Consider the following 18,259-nt stretch of genomic DNA (forward strand, 5'->3'; position numbering starts at 1 on the left):
AATGAATAGACAGAGTTGATTTTGTCTGGCTTTTAGGTTATTTATTGAACGTTTTTTCGAAACATGACTTGTGATGTAAATGAAGCATAACCAAATACATAACTGTGACAAATTGGTATTAAATGGTCCTTGTGAAAAGTGCTGTGAGTGAGAAGTGTCTTTGCCTTTCACCAGTATATTTAGAAAAGTCTCAATAATTATTTTATACTATGGAAATTTCTGTGAGTCAGCACTGTACACCACCTTTTGCCTGATTCATGGTGTAGCTTTCCCCAAACTGCCTGCTGTTGGATGCCATTGGTAGAGTGTTTTTTTCAATAGCTCCTGTTGGGAAGGTTTGCCTTGGTTTTGTAGATTATGGAAGGAATGTAACTAACTTAGTTTAAAATGGTTGCTTGTGTAACATATTATTTACATTAAAGTTGTATTTTAACATACGGAGAAATAAACACGTGCAATATTGAAGCCAAAGTTTAAGGAGGACAGCATAGTTCTGATATGGAGCCTGTCACTCTGGTCTGCACTACTGTCTCTTGCAAGTGATTCTCTTCAAATGAATCAGATTGCTCGGGGTATAAAGTGGTGTTTGGCGAGGTCTGGCCTGATGGTGTCCAGCCCAACAAGATTAAAGCAAACTTCAGCATACAGGGTTTTGGTAGACAATCTTTCAGAGTGGGTGTTATGACAGTCTGCATTTGCACAGCAAGAAGTTTCAGTCTCACTCATCCTACTCAGCTCATTTGCTTCCAATCTCCTTTTAGAAAGAACAGTTACCCATCTTGCTGCTCTCAGAGATGCTCTGTCAACAGGTAGCCCACTCAAAGAGTTCTTTTAACCTGAATGCATGCTGCCTTGGAGTCTGCAGGCATCATTGTCTGTTTGGGCTGTGTATGGGGTCCTCTCATATCTCCAATCCTTAGAGCAGAACAAAGTGGCCCCAACAAATGCCTTGTTCATTTGGTGTGATTAATTATTACCAGGAATGGTTTTGACTTGTAGGACACCCTCATATAATCAGACTATTTCAAAAGGGCCACAAGTGGTGTAAGGTTAATTGCCTTTCCCTTGTTTTCTACCTGCTTCCTAAGTGAGCTCTCTGCCCTTTCAGTGGATCTGAGGTTCCATGTGGCCATATGGTTGCAGGCCTGGGCCCATTACTGCTGTTAGAGCTAAAGCCCAGTGCTTTGGATTATAATAATGGCCAGTCTTCGCGAGCGAAGATTTGGGAAAGGTCATTAACCCTTCGAGCCTGCGCAGTGGATTTTTTAGGTGAGACACAGCGTGCGCTGAACTGAGCCCACCCTTTAATCCTGAGGTTCATCTGCCGGGGCCAAGCAAGCTTGGACAGTGGCAGTGAGGTCCCCAGGACGTAGGTTTGTTTAGAGTGACCTTCTCTTAGATGGATTGCCTCACAGGGCTGACGAGCTCCATCTGCCCGGGGGGCTGGGAATCGAACCCGGGTCGCAGCGGTGAGAGTCCTGCACCCTAACCACTAGACCACCAGAGGCCCCTGTGCTTTGGATTACTCACTAGTAAAATGTGTTTCAGGTAGCTGAAATCTCAGCTGTATAAACTGTTAAAGCATACTCTAAATATTAATTGCATTCTCACACGAGAGTTGAGAGAGGGTGAGGATTTATTCAGAAATTTGTCTTTATGTAGAATGGCTTCTTAACTCCTCCCTGACTTAGCTGTAAGGAATATGAAAAGTCTGGGTGATTTAGAGTATAAAATTGATACCTAAGAGATCCTTTAAAACATCTGGACATTTTTCTCTCAAGGAGATAAATGAGAGTATATATATGTACCTTGGTTTGCTAGTCACAGTACTTCAATGACACATATTAGAGTTTAGATCTTAAATTTGTGCTCTCAGAAAAGTGGTATTTGATAAACTTGTTATTCCAGCTGTCTTTGGTGCTCACTTCAACTTTAAGAAAGCACTTCTATTGAGCACTGCATTGAGCATTTGACATATCTTGTCTGAAGACAGTTCTTTCTGAGTAGAACAACTGGATGTTAACCTGTAACAGAAGAATCTCTAATTCTAGCAATGTATGTTGTTTGCCCATTCATAAATCTGGATATTGTTTGAAAGGAAAATATATTCCTATAAATTAAGACCTAGTTTCCTGCTCTAAATCAGAGTTTCCTTAAAATACCACCTGCCACTGATTTTCGATGGAGATTTAGGCCATGATAATGTGAATGTCTGTGGCAGATAACTGAAGTGAAGGATACAATAGTTCTGAGAATCAAAATTCATATTCAGAGCATCTGTTTGCTTGAGCTTTCTTTGGCGTTGTCTTTTCTTCCACCATTTCCAATTTTCCTTCAAAAGCAGGGAGAAAACTAACACAGTGATGATTGCAATGAGTCTGGAGGGTTCACAGCAGGAATACAGACTTCTCATATGTTCAAAAACAAAGCTGGTGTCACTTTGTATCTTGCTGGTCTCTGTGGGATCTAAAAGGAGGAGCTGGAAGCTGTAATGCAATGTGATGATTAAGGAACTAACTTTGAAGTAGAAAAGTTACTGCAGTTCTTGTTTTGAGAATTAGAATCATAGAACCATAGAATGGTTTGAGTTGAAGGGGGCCTTAAAGACCATATAATTCCTACTCTCCTGTCATGAGCAGGGAGACCTTCCACTAAGCCAGGTTGCCCAAGGCATATCCAACCTACTCTTGAACCCTTCCAGGAATGGGGCATCCACAACTTCTCAGGGCAACTTGTTTCAGTACTTCATCACCCTCAGTAAAGAATTTCTTCCGAATATCTAATTTAACCCTGCCTCTCAGTTTAAAGCCATTACCCCTTGTCCTATCAATTACCTTTAACACAGAGAGTACTTGGACTGAAAGTATCCAAAGGGTGTTGGTCAGAGCAGATGATCAGTGTGGAGCAGTGTGCAAGTGGGAAAAGGCGGTGCAAGAAATACCGGTCCATGAGTGAGAAGTCTCTGCCTAAGCCTGGAGACTGTTCTATGCTTCAGCAAGAAGGTGGCTGCTGTCTGATTCAGCAGTCTGTTCTTGGAGTATTTTTCTGAGAGGTGGTGCTCTTTAGTCCCTGGAAGAGGATCTCTGCATAGGTGAGGCAAGCCCCATCTGTATTTCTGAAGTGAAACACATACATATTTTGCAGTCAGACTTGCCCTTTTCAGTCTTAAGTAACAAAACCAGTTGTAGATGTGTTTCCAGTCTTTCAGCATCCTGGGGTAAGGGCTTGAAAGCTGCACATTTACTAAAGATGTGTCCTGCCCTGAGTGAGCAACAGCATTTGATGAGGGCATCATTTGCAGTCGTGGCTGGTGACTGGCAGTGGGGACGAAGAGCTTCCTGCAGGAGGGGAGCCGTGCAGTGAGTCCATGGCTGCTTCCCCATGTGCACTGGGAGGGGGTGGACCTCATCTCGGCCCAGCAGTCAGGAGGTGTTTGGGCTGTGACTGCCTGTATCCAAATGTGAACATGTCTTTCCTCTCCTGGGCCAGATCCTCCTGACTTTTTCCTGAGCAACTCTTGCTTTGAAGTAGCCTTATTCTTGGCAAAAATAGACGGCTGCCCAGGGATGAGGAATATACTAAACCTTGTAATCTAGTTACCTTGGTAACATCTGTGAGAAACTATTAGTGCTCCACCACTTTTTGTTTTTCCTTCATCTCTTTTATGGAAATACGTATTTCTCTTTACTTGGCAAACTCATGATTTATACCATACCCATGGTAGCCATTTTCCTTAGCATTAACCCAACAAACAACAGTTCCCATTTCTAACAAGCCAGGTTATATGACTGTAAAAACAAGTATTTGACTGTATAGTAGAAACTGAGATTTACCATCAAGTAACTAAGTTTTGCTAAGAAAAGACAAAATCTTGTAAATACTTTTTTATTGTTTCAGAGTATTATGATGCTTGATTGCATTTACTCAGCATAGGAATCTTTTCAATGGTCATGTTTTAGAACAAATATAAGATTTTTTTTTCTTCTGCATTGTAACCTTCTCACACGTGTAAGCTTTAGTTGTCAACCATTTGTCATAAAGGGGAAAAAAAGAAATAAAAGAATTATTGCTTATGATTACAAGGTAAAAACTAACAGCTGTGCTTGAGAATTGGCTGTTCCTGGATCTAGCTCTAAGCACAGCTCTCATCATTCCCATTTAGCTGTCTGTGTCCTGGTAGTGACTCTGCACTGCATGAGCGGGGACACTTGAGTGCCAGCACACAGACGTTCCCTAGAGATCAGACTTGTGTGGTGCAGAGTAGGCAGTGCCCCCACCTTTTAGGTGGTTCTTTGCATCCTCTGATTACTCACTTGTTTCTCTCTTTGCTCCCGACAGTAGGGAATTTTCTGAGCCCTTCAAAGGGAAGAGCATCCCTCACTCTGTGACCAATTCAGTAATTGATTTAATTAATTTGAAACTAACTATCCCTTGTTAAACTGATAATCAAGAAGCCAATTATCTGTTAACAGTCCTAAATAGAAATCAGCAGTAATCAAAGTGTTTTCTCTGATCTTTTAAAATGTATTGCAAATATGGCTATTTTCTTTTAAAAAATAACACCCCCATATTGGAATTTCATTTTCTCTTTCGTAATAGCAAAACTGCATATTTATTTCTGAAGCTCTATTTAGAATTTTAACCTTTTTTATTGGTTATGCTCTTTAAGACATAAGTATCAGGGCATGATAGAAGGTTTATCAAGGATAAATTCTGCTTGCTTTATTCACTTGCATAGCTGAAATCCCCAAGCAGCATTGCTCTGTTGCAAGTTTGGTTGGTGTACACATTTAAAAGTATTATTCTAGGAATGTTATGTATTTTATAGTATATACATTTGTATTTGTAAAAGTCATATAAAAGTGGTTTATACCAAAGCACACTTTTTTTTTTCTCCAGCCATTAATTATAAAGCATTTTATAGAACAACAAAAATGTTCTTTAAATAAAACCATTTAAATTATGATTCTTATTATGGATTTTTATGAAACTAGATTTTTTACAGGTTTAAAAACCAAAGAAATTTTAAAAAATATGCTCATAATATATGCCCACTCCTGTATACAGGACTGTGACATAAAAGTTTTGGATGAGTACAGCAAGCAAGGCACTGATGTATCATTTCTTGTCTATGACTTTCTAAGTATTTAATTGAATTAGATTACTCCCCATTTATACAGTATTTTATTCCCTTTAAAAAATCTGATCTGAGTGCAGTGAGTAGTTGTTTTTTACTGTAATAATGATAGTGAGTCAACAGTTTGATTATTCATGTAGTTTAAGTATGAGTATTTCTGAGCTCATCCATTAAAGAACGTGTCCTGATTTTTTTTTTTTTTTAAGTACCACATGTGTATAAATGTGTTTACTTCTTTTCCATTGAAGTTGTTTAGAAGGGCCCAAAGCAGATGGTATATTAAGGTGCTAAACTATTAAGGTCCATCTCATCCTGTATCTCCAGTTTCAATCTGAACACATTCCTGACTACTAACTCCCCAGTTTTGTTTCCAGCTTCACTGTCTGCAATAAGGATAGGCTTGTAGAGCCCTAGGCAGGTGTAGCACCATTAGCAAAACCATGTAAGTTGCCAAAAACCAGGTGCTTTGAAGAACAAGAAGTAAGCAAATTGAGCGCCTAATTCAGCTGCCTTTTAACCCACTGAAGGATGAATTGTTTTCCTACCTAGACTGTTGGTGAAAAGATTGCTTAGATGTAAAGGGTAGTAGCACAGGTAGCAAATTCGAATGCTGACAACAGGATATACAAACCCATAAGTATGTGAAGACACATACTAATCATACAATTCATCTGTAAAATCTTGGGGGTAACAACAACACATCCAGAATTTTTGGATGTAGCTTTCAGATTTATAATCTAATCCACTATTGATCAGTATTTTTACATATATTATAACACACAATGAATTAACTAAGTGAATGGGCACGTGAACAAAATGAAGAGAGGATCTTTGTTTCTGGAGTCCACTCTTCCTGCATATCTTTACTGCCAGCAGTGAATATATCAGATGTGTTTAAGTTTTGGCTGTGCAAGAGGATGTTTATGGATGCGATGTGCTGTTCTGCACACTTAAAACCTGAGAACTAGATTCTCTCTGAGTACCATGTGCACCTCTGCTGATTTTGGAAATGTGCAATACTACAGTAAGGAGCATGGTATAAGAATCTGAAATAAGAAATAGACATACGGACAGACCGATTGATTAAGGCAGATTTTGTCACTTTGTTCCTAAAAATCGTTATGATACTTATCTTTTTTGTACACAGTGATACTAAGGTGTCAGCCCAGATAATTTCCCTTAACTTAGTAATATTTCATAGATTTACTTAAAGCTTTTACTTGCAAATGTGGAGAAGTGTGTGTGCACATTTTGCAAAAATGTACCGGTGTTAGTAAATATAAACCGCTTTCATTCTATTTTGAAAAAAATTGTGAAGATATAAATTATGTTTGAACTGGACAGAGATGATTATGTGGCATGTGACTGAAAATATATATTTTTTAATAGATGATTCAGCCGCAGAGAGTTTTAATGGCAATGAGACCGTGGGACACAGTTCCAATGCTTCAGGGGGAACACACTGCAGGGAGATGGCAGAAACCAACAGTAATGGCAAAACAAATCTGGAGCAGGATGAGCAGCCTCTGAACCTGAGTGACAGTCCCCTCTCTGCTCAGCTGACTTCAGAATACAGACTAGATGATCACAGCAGTAATGGAAAGAACAAATACAAGACTCTCCTAATTTCTGACCTCAAGATGGAACGGGAGGCAAGAGAAAATGGAAGCAAGGTAAGATGCTTCCACATGCTCCAGATATGAAGTATGTAGTTTAGAAAAGGAAAAGATTTGTGAGGCCAAACTAAAGGTTATTCCCACATAAGCACTTAATGTTTGTTGGATCATTACTTAAATGCTATATATAGGTATGTATGCTCTGTTACACGTATATTATGCATATATACATTAAGTGTACGTGGATGTACATGGGTGAATAAATATGTACAGGCATGTATATTGTGCTGACACACAGACAAAAAATGGTGCAGTTCTCCATCAGACATGAATTTTATCAATTCATTTATCGAGAAGTGTCTACTTACCCATTTGAAATATATATATATATAAATATGTATATAATGTGATACATATATATATGTATAAATACTGAGATACATATATGTATGTATATTTATAGATGGCCATCTCATCACATGTATTATGTATCTGTAGAATCATCATGGTTTAGCCCCAGCCAGCAACTAAGTACCTTGCAGCTGCTCACTCACTCCCCTCCCCACTCTGCTGGGGTGGCAGGGAGATCTGAAAAAAGGTAAAACCTATGGGCTGAGATAAGAACAGTGCAATAATTGAAATAAAATGAAGTATAATGCCACTAATAATAATTGTAATGAAAAAGAAGACAACAAAATGAGAAAGAGGAATAAAATCCAAGAAACACACATGACGAACAAAGCAATCACCACCCACTGACCGATGCCCACAGCCAGTGTCTGAGCAGCAATTGGTGGCTTCTGGCCAACTCCCCCCAGTTTATACACTGGGCCTGGTGCTCTATGGTATGGAATAACCCTTAGGCCAGTCCAGGTCAGCTGTCCTGGTCATACTCCCTCTCGGCTTCTTGTGCACCTGGCAGAGCCTGGGAAACTGAAAAGTCCTTGACTTAGGGTAAGCACTGCTTAGTATCAACTAAAATATCAGTGTGTTATCAGTATTATTCTCATATTTAATCCAAAACATAGCATTGTACCAGCTACTAGGAAGAAAATGAACTCATTCTGAGCCAAAACCAGGACAAGAGTGAATCCATATGAATGTTAAGCGTTTATACCCAAGAAAATTACTACACGTGAATTATCAACATCTGAAAGGAGCTGACTTTTTTCCTTCATTATTGTGTTATGCAGGCACCTAACCTGAATTAAAACTGACAAGTTTGCTTTAAGAAGCTGGAATTTCCTGAGGGCTTTTCTCTCTAGTTTCTATTATGTGGGTAAGGGGAAGCAAGGGTGGTTATTTTGTATATAAAGACAGATCCTATAGATTAGATTAGGTTCATTAGCTTTCTAGGAAGGTGTTTGTCATGAGGACCTACTGTAAGGGAGGGTGAAGAAATGGCCTGTGTCATAGAATTCAGCCACTGATCTTACTGGTGACAAGTTCCTGTTTTTTATCTGATAAACAACTGGCTTACCACTTTTACAGCAGCAATAATAGGATGTTAGTTGTGAATCCAAGTACTATTAATACTAGCCATTAGCTTTCAGTAGCCTGACAACAGAGATATACTTTGGATTGGCACCTCTTTTTACAGGACTTTGAAAGAGGAGTGTTATGGAAAATCACTTTTTCTAGGCATACCTAGAAAGGGATTGTACGTGACTAATGTCTAGAGAACAACATTTGTTTATGGTAAAGTTTTACCTTCTGTCTTCATTGCCTGTGGAGTAAAAATAAAAACTTGAAATGTGTTTGTTACTTAAGTGTCTGAGTTTTGGTGGGTAGAAGAAAGGAAGACTAAATGGGAGATTGTTAATCTTTCATGTGGCCATTCCAATTTAGCAAATCATGTATCCCAAACCTTCTCCATAAAATCTTCATGGAAAACTGTCTGTCTGCATGGAATACTTTTTTCTTACAAATTTTTATATTGTGGAAAATATTCTGACTATCTGTAGTCTCAGTGTGTGTATACACTCCAATGCTGGATTTACTCAGTACTTTCACTGTTGCACAGTGAGTACCAAATTGGCTAATATGGATGGTATCTTCATTTGCTTCAGGGAACATTGTTCCAATGAAGCTCGTCACCCAAATATTGGCAGACACACAGGCCCTTTTGCCTGAGATAGGTTGTTGCTTCTGCCATCACTCTTGCAAATACACAAATAAGCTTGGCAAAGGAAGGAGGAGTCTTAATGTGGAACTCATTTGTAGCTAAGACAAGAACATAGCTTGAATTTCCAATTTCAATCAGTTCCAACTAAGATGCAAAAAATGTATCAAAAAGTGTTAAAAATCTGTTTGTAATGAATTGAGATGACAATCAAAACCATCTCATTCTTTGTTACTCTACAACTTTTAAGACACCAGAATCATCCCCCACATTGATACATTCTTTCACACTCACTGTCATCCTACCCACTCTATACTGCCAATAATATGCAGATTTGTCTCCCCGTTTTGTCCCAGTGAAACTCATGTTGATGTTCACAGTTCATTTAAGTATATGATTTATTAGGTATGCAATGAAGATTATTAAATATGGAGTAAATACTTCAGAAAGAATGCAGTCCTGGGATAAGCAAAAAATTTTCAGAGATCTGTAAGTTGAGTATAGAGTAAAAGAATATTTTTTGGCCAATTTAGTGTTTTACAGATTAATTCTACTCTTATTTTTAAATCTAAAAAAAGTTGTAAGATACTTTTTAAGGGTTAAAACCCATCAATGTATTAGAATAGAATGTGACTGTACATCTCAGAATTTAATATGCATATATATATACAGTCATATAAATAACTATTACTGTTTTACCTTAAATGGTATCTTACATACTGAACAAAGAATATTTTACAACTAGCCTGGACTCTAATTCTCTGCAAAAGAAGGAAAGAAAATAAAGAACATATAAGGTTAACAGAGTACTACTGTTTACTAGGAGCCATATCTCACATGTCCTTTTTACCTAGAATACACCAAGTATGTGGGATGTTTTTTGAAGTCTCCTGGAAATTGTCCCAGTGCTCTCTCAGCCATTCAGTCATACAGTTACCAGAGATGATTGGACCTGAATAATGGCATCACTGGTAGTGATGGGTAAGCAAATGTGTTTAGTGCAACCTCTTGCCTTGGTTTTGGCTAAGGACAGGGTTAATTTTTTGCAGTAGCTGCAAAGGGGTGGTGCCTGGAGCTGTGTGGGAGTGGCCAAGACCATAATATTCCATACCATCTCATGTCCTTTGCCAGGGGTAGGGACTCTCTCTCTTTCTTCCAAGAAGAAGAGCGTTCCTTTTTTGGTGGAGAAAGTGTGGTGGGCAGAGGGAAGCTGCCCACTATTATTTCGTTGTCCTGGGCTTGGTCAGCATTTTGCATGTAAATCACCCTCTCCTTGTACACTTTTGTTATTAGTATTGTTGTTGTTACTGTTCATTTTTCTTATCTCACTGCTGTTTCCAGTAATTGTTCTTATCTCAACCCGTGATCTCTGCCTTTTGTGTCTCCCATTTAGGAGGGGAGGGAAGTGATTCCTTGTCTTTTTAGTGGGAGTACTAAATTGGGGAATACTGTTCCTAAACTATGATGCCTCTAATAATGTTTTCATGAGAAAAATAATCTGCAGCATTCATTAGATATAAAATTGATATGCCACTTCTTAAAATGTAGTATTCCTATGGTATCTTTATTTGGCAAAGAATTGAGAAAAGTTATATGAGAAGTTGGTGAAGAAAATATGTGGTTTCTAAAAGAAGGGAAATATATTTCAATTATTGGGCTAGAATTGGATGAAGAAGTACATTATGCTTCCTCCAACTTCTAAAATGGCCTATTTAGCCTGTACAAGATGTTACTTTTTTGGGATAGCCAGAACTCTGTGAAACTCAGAGGCAAAGGGATGGAGCCAGGAAGATCTCTTGGCTGACGTTCTGATAGATAATTTTGCATGTGCTGCAGAAATATGATCAGGAAAAGTTGAGATAAAAATGGTAGTTTTTCTATCATATTTTCTTTGTAAATTTGACAGCTAATAGTCAAATGTTTTTTGAAAATGGCTACTCCTTTGTGGAAGTTCAATTTTTGGAATACTTATGTTGTCCATACCTATTTGAGCTGTAGGGGAACTTTGCTACGTAATGGACTTATTTTGCAAGAGTCATGGATGTCAAAACAGGGATACTTAACATTTTTCTAAAATCAGACCTCTCTAATGTACACAGAGGAGGTAATTAGTGGTTTGTAAGAAATGTAGGGTTTGGGTTTTTTTTATAATAAATCAAGGGGCGGTTGCCTGAAAAGAATAGGATAAACAACTGGGGATTAGTTAACCCTGTGAACAAATTTTAATTCAACTTTTTAAACTACTAGGATATATTATTTAACACTTCAGAATATGACTTGCAAATGTTTTACTATTCACTGAAAAAATGTTGCGCAAGGATGAACATGGGTTTTCATAGTGTTAAGTACATATATGTAAGTATGTATATGTATGTATATACACTTTATATATGTGCTTTTATTGAGCTTATATTAGGGAACAGAGCCTCCAGTAAGACTTAGGTGTTCACAGCAGTAGAATTTTCTACAACCATTTAGGACTAAACTGAAGTGTGTGAAATTTTGCATAGCTGCAAAAATATATACATAAATTTACCTTAACAAGGCTGGGTCTTTGTAGTACAAAAGACTTAGAAAGTTTTCATGAGCCAATGCTCTGCAAATGCAGTTCTATGAATTCAGTTAAGTGCATATCTAAATTATTTTAGATCATTATATGCTTACTTATGTGTGAGCCTGCTGGATTTCTTTATGAAGTCTCTGTAGCACTGAGATTTTTTTATTGCTGTTTCTTTTGTTATTGCTACTTCCTGGACCTTAGATTTCATTTTGAAAAGTCATGATATAGCTTTATCTCTTCTTCATTATTTATTTCATTAAATATAGCAAGCCTGCTCCTTTTAAATGATATTGTCTCTTCTGCATTTGGATAACAAGGTCATTGTGATACCGTGTGGGAAAACAGGCTTTTGAGCTAACCAGTCATATCTACATTGTGCTGTGTATTTTACCTGGATTAATAAATAGTTCATTATGTCTGTATTGCAAGGGATGCTCCTATTATGCAACAACTTCTCTTTGGAATTTCCCAGATAGAAAAACATGCCACTGATCTTAAATGCCTAGGAGATGCATTAAAATAAGGTAACATGGACTACACACATGTGCCCATTTTGTCTGGATACCTACTAATTGCAAACAGTTGGTTTTATTTCTTTCTACCAGAAAAAATTTCTGATAGAAAAGTTGGACAGCTGGAGTCCCTCTGAAGGGACTCAGAGGAACTAAGGCTAAGTTAATATGCATCATGCTTAGCTCAAGTGTGTAATTGGCTACTTGCAGAATGGCACAAGGTAAAAAATTTTTACTCTAAATCTGAGAATAAAGTCATAGTTTTAGAGAAGAGAACAGTGAATAATGATTGGTGCATACCATGACCTTTAATTATAATACTGCATTCTAATGTGCATGCCATTATAGTTACAGCTGTTCACAACAAGGCAGAGCTTTTATGTAGTGTAAAAGGAAAATCTTTCTATCCTTCCTTTAATGCTGGACTTTTGAAGTGTTTCTTCTGCCTGATGTAAAGAACAGTATTACTGTCATGGGCCGCTGCCAGGGGCTGTTTGCTTCCAACAATTGCAGCTTCAAACCACCATTGTAACAGATGTATCTACACTGTGGCAGGTTAGCCTGGCACACTGTCTGCTTTTAAGACAGGTTCTAAGAAGGTATTTAAAGGCTGTAACCTTGCATGGGATCTGAAACCCAGAGCATATGTGAGTCCTGGGTGAAGAGTCATTTGAAGTTCCTTCATGATACTCTAGTTAAAACTTTAGTCATCTTCAGTGGTTAGTGCAGCTGTAGAATCTTGTAATATCTGCTCTACTGGAGATCATTGTTACTAAAGGAAACCAGGCCCAACCGTCCCAGCAGCCTTACCTAAATATACAAATATACAGGTAAGCCTGTTGTCATATGCTGGTGCATCATGAACCTGGTTTCCAAAAGTGTACATGAATTTAGCCACAGATGGACACCATCTCTGAGGAGTAAGGTAGAGTTTCTATGTGTTTCCTTCTCACTCTCTCTAAAAGATATGATCGTGTCTTAGTAAAAAGTGGAAGATCATTCCTTATATCCAGTGAAGATCATCACATCTGAAGTGTTTCTGAGACATGTGAAGTCGCTATCTGTCTAGCCTGTATTTCTGTCTGCAGGTTTCCTTGGGGAAGTGGTGATGGTCAGAATACAAGGGAGCATTTGGCTTTTTCTAAAACAAGTGGAGTCCTCAGGAGTTACAGTGGGCTTTTATGGAGACAGTAGCTTATTGAGCAACTTAGGAAGTAATTTATTTAAATGTTTTCTTAATGAAATGTGAAACAAGTGTGCACCTACTTGAAGCAAGAGTTAAAATGCAGGCTTTGGGAATTTGGTATGTTGAAGAACAGTGTTGGAGGTGTTGGTTTGTTTATTTATTTATTTATTTGTTTTCTTTTTCTTTTTTTTTTATAATTCAAGCATTTTTTCTTTCATCGTCCTTGATTATTTATAGTCAAGTGGAATAGATAGGTTTCATCTGAATGGGAGCATTGTCATATGGTGCTTATATGATCTAGCTAGCTCTAAGCAGGAAGGAAGGTGGAAAGAGTAAGATAGAAGGATCTTGTCCTTTTGAGGATGCCATTAAATGCTGCATATTGGCTTTTTTGACAAATAGCCTTTTGCCCATCTAGTTTATTTTGCTAAATGCCCAAGTTTAAATAATGAATCTGAATTGAAAGTTAAACCTTTCAGAAAGGAGCTTTTGACTCCAACTCATCCTCTCCTGAGAACTTTTCACCATCTCCCTTGCTTGAAGTTGGATCTCACTACCTAGATATGGCATAAGAGGAAATTAGGTTGTTTGGTTTTGTTTTGGTTTCGATTAGTTGTTATATTTTATTTCATTTCCATGGTCAGATAGAAATTGATTGTTAAAACAATGCTATATTTTACTTACTGCTGTTTTGTTAATGCAAATATCTTAAAAAATCTGCAGTCCAGGGATTTGACAGCTTTATTTTATGACTTAATTGTTAGAAGTAGGAAAAGGCTTAGCATGAAATACTGTTTGCCACTGTAATGAATAACTTATGAGCAGGGACACAAGGTCTGGTACAGGTATAGGCAGGACATGTTACAACAAGGAACAAGATTTTGACCAAACAACAACAGGGGGAGTTGAGCAGAATGCAAAGTCAGCATTATACACATTCTGTGGAGCAACAAGATACCAGCACAGACTGAGTCTGCAGCTAAGGGTCCAGTCTGTTCTCAGCATTACAGCCATAGCACTGAGGAGAGAATGGTGGCATCTTCCAGCCGTGACTTAATTGTTGTTACCTGATGGATCCATCATTGCTGCTCTACACTAAATCTTTGGAAACGGTTTGTACTGAGGATTAAAAGTAAAAATTATAGAAGAATTAAAGTGAGGGTGAAATCCAACTCTGTCACCATCATGTGTAGGTGATGCAAAGCTACAACATCTTTAAGCTTCTATCTCACATCTTTGGTGTGCGAAGACAGTCTCAAATGTTGTGTTGAAGTATGCATCTTGTACACTATACTCAGGTTTGTGCAGAGGTAACAGCCATGACACTGTTTTTCATAACTTCTTGGGTGATAGATATACCACAATAAAAGGAGGCAGGCCTATTCTCTTCTCCTACACATGGAGAACATTAATAAAAGGAGAACAAAAAGTGGGTGAAAGCAGTTTGATGACCTAATTTTTTTCTACCCACTTACCTACAAACTAGGCTATTTTCTGTTTCCCTATGAAACCCTACTTCATACACAGGATTTTTATAGGTTGCTCCTATTGTAAAGACTGAGTCCTTTAGCTTTGCCACTTTATCAGACACCTTGATTTTACTCTTTCCTACTTTTAGAAAATGAGAAAGCTGAGAAAATTACAATTTTCTGTTTCCAAAAATCAGTTTATTTGTTGTTTGGATAAAGCAGTGTGGTTCTATGAAAAAAAAAGTCTTTCTTGTTTTTTACTGCTTTTGTAAGGTAGTTGCTATAGGCCACTGAGAAGCTTTTTGGTACCAAAACCAAAACTGATGTTAGTTTAAGGGTTTAATAAGCACTGTTTAAGTGTAAGCACTATGGTTTTATAGAGCACTGTGTTTTCCAGACGTGAATCTTCTGATAAATGGCTAAATAAAACATTATTTTAAAGAGAGACAACTACAGATGCATGAAAAAAATCAGTGCTGTATTTGCCAGGAAATATGGATGCTGTAGCATTCTCTAACATTCATCGAAGTCCTTTGTCTATTATAACAGTTTTATGTCTAATTCTTCCCATTGGAAGTATATTTAGTAGCAGGTTTTCATGTTCAATGAAAGCTCTTGAAAGTGAAATTGGTTTCCTGCGGGGTATCCATTCCAATGATGTAACTCCAGATCAATTAAACTGAAGTTGATGGTGCTACTCTAGATTTACATATCTGTAATGGAGAACACAATCTGGCTCAACACGTGTATGAGATCCCAGTTAATGTAGTGAAAGAGAATAAGTTTTAATTTGACCTTTTATAAATGTTCTCATAAGTTTTTTTAAAGGAAAAAGTGCAAGGTGGTCAAATATCAGACAGTGGTGCTGTTGATTCCAGATTGCATATGTGTTACTTATAGATCCAGCTGTCTATCCTCATTTACACTCATGTTTGGAGTCTTTGGTCCCTCATGTTGAAAAAGAAGCATTTGTACATGGAGCGGATGCAGGACTTTGTCCAACCTGGTTTTAGTGGCTGGACATCTGTTCGGACAAGAGACAAAGCTATCAAGGACCTCTGAAGTCAGTGAGGTAAGGTATGAAATTACTACTTCCCTCCCCATTTACAGCTAAGAACGTTTTATAATTCATCAACCTGGGAACCTATGTCTGTACCACTCAGGCAAATTCCTGTTCGCTTCAACCTAGATTTGTTCCTGACACGCAGCTTCAAGGCTGAGCCTTGTTGCAGTCCCTAAATCAAGCTTTTGTGTTTTGTTTAGTTGTGCCTTTTTTTTTTCTCATTAGGAAGGAAATTAAATTTGTGTTGAAGTCCTACCATGTCAAATGATTTGCTGCAGCTTTTTCTTCTCCTTCTGTTATCAAATACACAGTTCCTCTTTGAACTAGAAAAAGAAGAGAAGAAGAAATCTTGCTCTTGGAAGATTAAATACTATTTGATGGTAAATTGAGCAAAATATAATGGGGTAGCAATAATTGCTACCTACTGTGATTGTGTTTAGTCTTTATGTTATTTACAGTTTTAATGAACTGTCATTTTTTTTTATTTTTCAGATGCAGAGGTTGAAGAGCTGATCCTTAAAACTAATCTGTGATAAATAGCTTGATAATTGGCCACTTTGTACACACGTTACACTCCTGCAAGACTACGTTGTTATTCAAGAAGTTGATAATCACGAATGTTACTCCTAATTGTTTCTTACTGGTATTGAATTCTTTTCTATATGCCAAGTCAACTTCAGCAGAAAGGGAGGAAAGAAGTCCAGGACTTTTTTTCTCTAATGAGTTTTATAACAACATATTGATGAGGTTTTAAAATAAATATAATTTTTATTAGTGGTCTTACACGCATCTCTCTTTCTAATCTTGTTTTTTGTTGAATGAATGCCAGTAGTCAAATGTCTTACTGAATGTTTGATACACCTTCAAGCTGTGCTTTTGTGTGCTCTCCCTAGCAATTGCTGGGAATAATTACTTACACTAGAACACTGAATGCTTTTTTGGATACTTACTTATTCATGTAACTGGATTTGCTATTTGATGTGAGAGAAGTGAGAAGGTCAATTTTTTAATAGAGAAAAGAGGGAAAGAGAAGTAGAAGTTCAACTTTAAAACTATTTAACTATTTTGTTCTCTATCATCTTTCTTTTGTTGCTAGCCTTTTAATCCTCATTTTCCTGCTTCATCTTTTTCTGATAATTCTCCTCTGTTCTCAATTTGCTTCCAAAGACTCCTAGGAAGATCTATCTGAAATTTTTTTTTTTTTTAGGAACAAAGTAGTAGATGTAGGTAATAGTATTACTTACCAGCAAATAGAACTGTGATGGATCACTTCAATTACTGAATGTAATCCTCTGTAGATGGGAACCTAGGTAATAGACATTTACTCCAAGAGGATGTGCAACAGTTCAGCTTACAATGTCTATGAAGTTCTGATTAATAACCTTCAGACTTATAGAAAACAACAATGTTGCAGATGTAATATGCCACTGGAAAAGAGTGAGTTACTGGAATCGTCACTGATGTCCTAGATCCCTACAACAACAAAGGATTTGCTAGGTGGATTTCCCAGATGGTCTCTAACAGTATCTCATTCCCTGCAGAATGACAAGTAAAAAAGAACAACTGCCAATAATCCTTATCAGTCTACTTGAGATTTTGTCTGCCATATGTTTCATCAAAACATGCTTCTTTGAATTTTGTCTCTAACAGTGACTGATTTTGAATACTTCAAAGAAACAATTTAAAAAAACAGCATCCACATTAGTTATTGAGATAGGGAGGGGATTGGTGGTGTAGGTAGGCATTGAAAGCTATGGAATATGTGTTATATTCATTAAACACAGTCAAAAGACAGAAAACAAATAATTTTGTAAAATGCATGGTAACAAATGAGCCACTCACTGTTACAAATATTACAAAACAGTATTCTTGCACAATCAATAAAAAGTCCTGGAAACTAGTATTTGAAAACTGTGTAAAGAGTCAACAGTTGTATTTCACTGGGAACTGATGAAACAGTATGAAAACACAAGCACATATGAAAACATATAGCCAGAGGTAGGGGTCTGTTACTGGTGTGAGTTTTCATTTCACCCATGTAAATGTGGCATATCATGAAACATTTTAATACTGGATGAATTCCATATGCATCTCTAGAGTTTTCTCTAAGCTGCTGCTTCTTGGAGCTCACAGTGTTTCTATGAAATACTGCAGTTGTTTCTTGGATTTTGGCATGGTACAACTGAATATTTCCCATATAGATGATGTTTCTCATCAGCTGCTTTGGTCTGACTGTCATTCGCAGTGTCCCTTCACACCTATTCAGTTTGTGTTTTCTAACTCTTCTCATCATGATTATACCATGAGCTACCCCCAGATCTGATGGGAAATGATATATGTTGTTCTCTTCATATACATACATACATAGATGCAGATACACACACACTTTATACATGCATATATATATACATATATTTATGTTTTTTCCTACTTATCTGATGAGAACAGTCATCCAATGGCCATGACCCAAAGTTGATGGAATCCTACAGATGAATCAGGAGCATACAAAGAGCTTATATGCCTCTGGTGGTCTAGCGGTTAGGGTGCAGGACTCTCACCGCTGCGACCCGGGTTCGATTCCCAGCCCCCCGGGC

General features: G+C 37.5%; 1 protein-coding gene across 4 annotated transcripts in view; it reads left to right on the plus strand.

The window, feature by feature from the left end:
* Nucleotides 1-18,259, plus strand: part of NOL4 (nucleolar protein 4) — a 173,092-nt gene that overhangs the window by 85,573 nt on the left and 69,260 nt on the right. For all 4 annotated transcript variants that reach the window (XM_017830656.1, XM_017830633.1, XM_017830650.1 and 1 more), the window contains one exon: nucleotides 6,527-6,810. In XM_017830656.1, coding sequence (XP_017686145.1) covers nucleotides 6,527-6,810 — 284 coding nt within the window. The remainder of the gene's footprint in view (nucleotides 1-6,526; nucleotides 6,811-18,259) is intronic.

This window comes from Lepidothrix coronata, unplaced genomic scaffold, assembly GCF_001604755.1.
Source record: "Lepidothrix coronata isolate B3197 unplaced genomic scaffold, Lepidothrix_coronata-1.0 Scaffold6, whole genome shotgun sequence".
In the NCBI taxonomy this organism is placed as follows: Eukaryota; Metazoa; Chordata; class Aves; order Passeriformes; family Pipridae; genus Lepidothrix; species Lepidothrix coronata.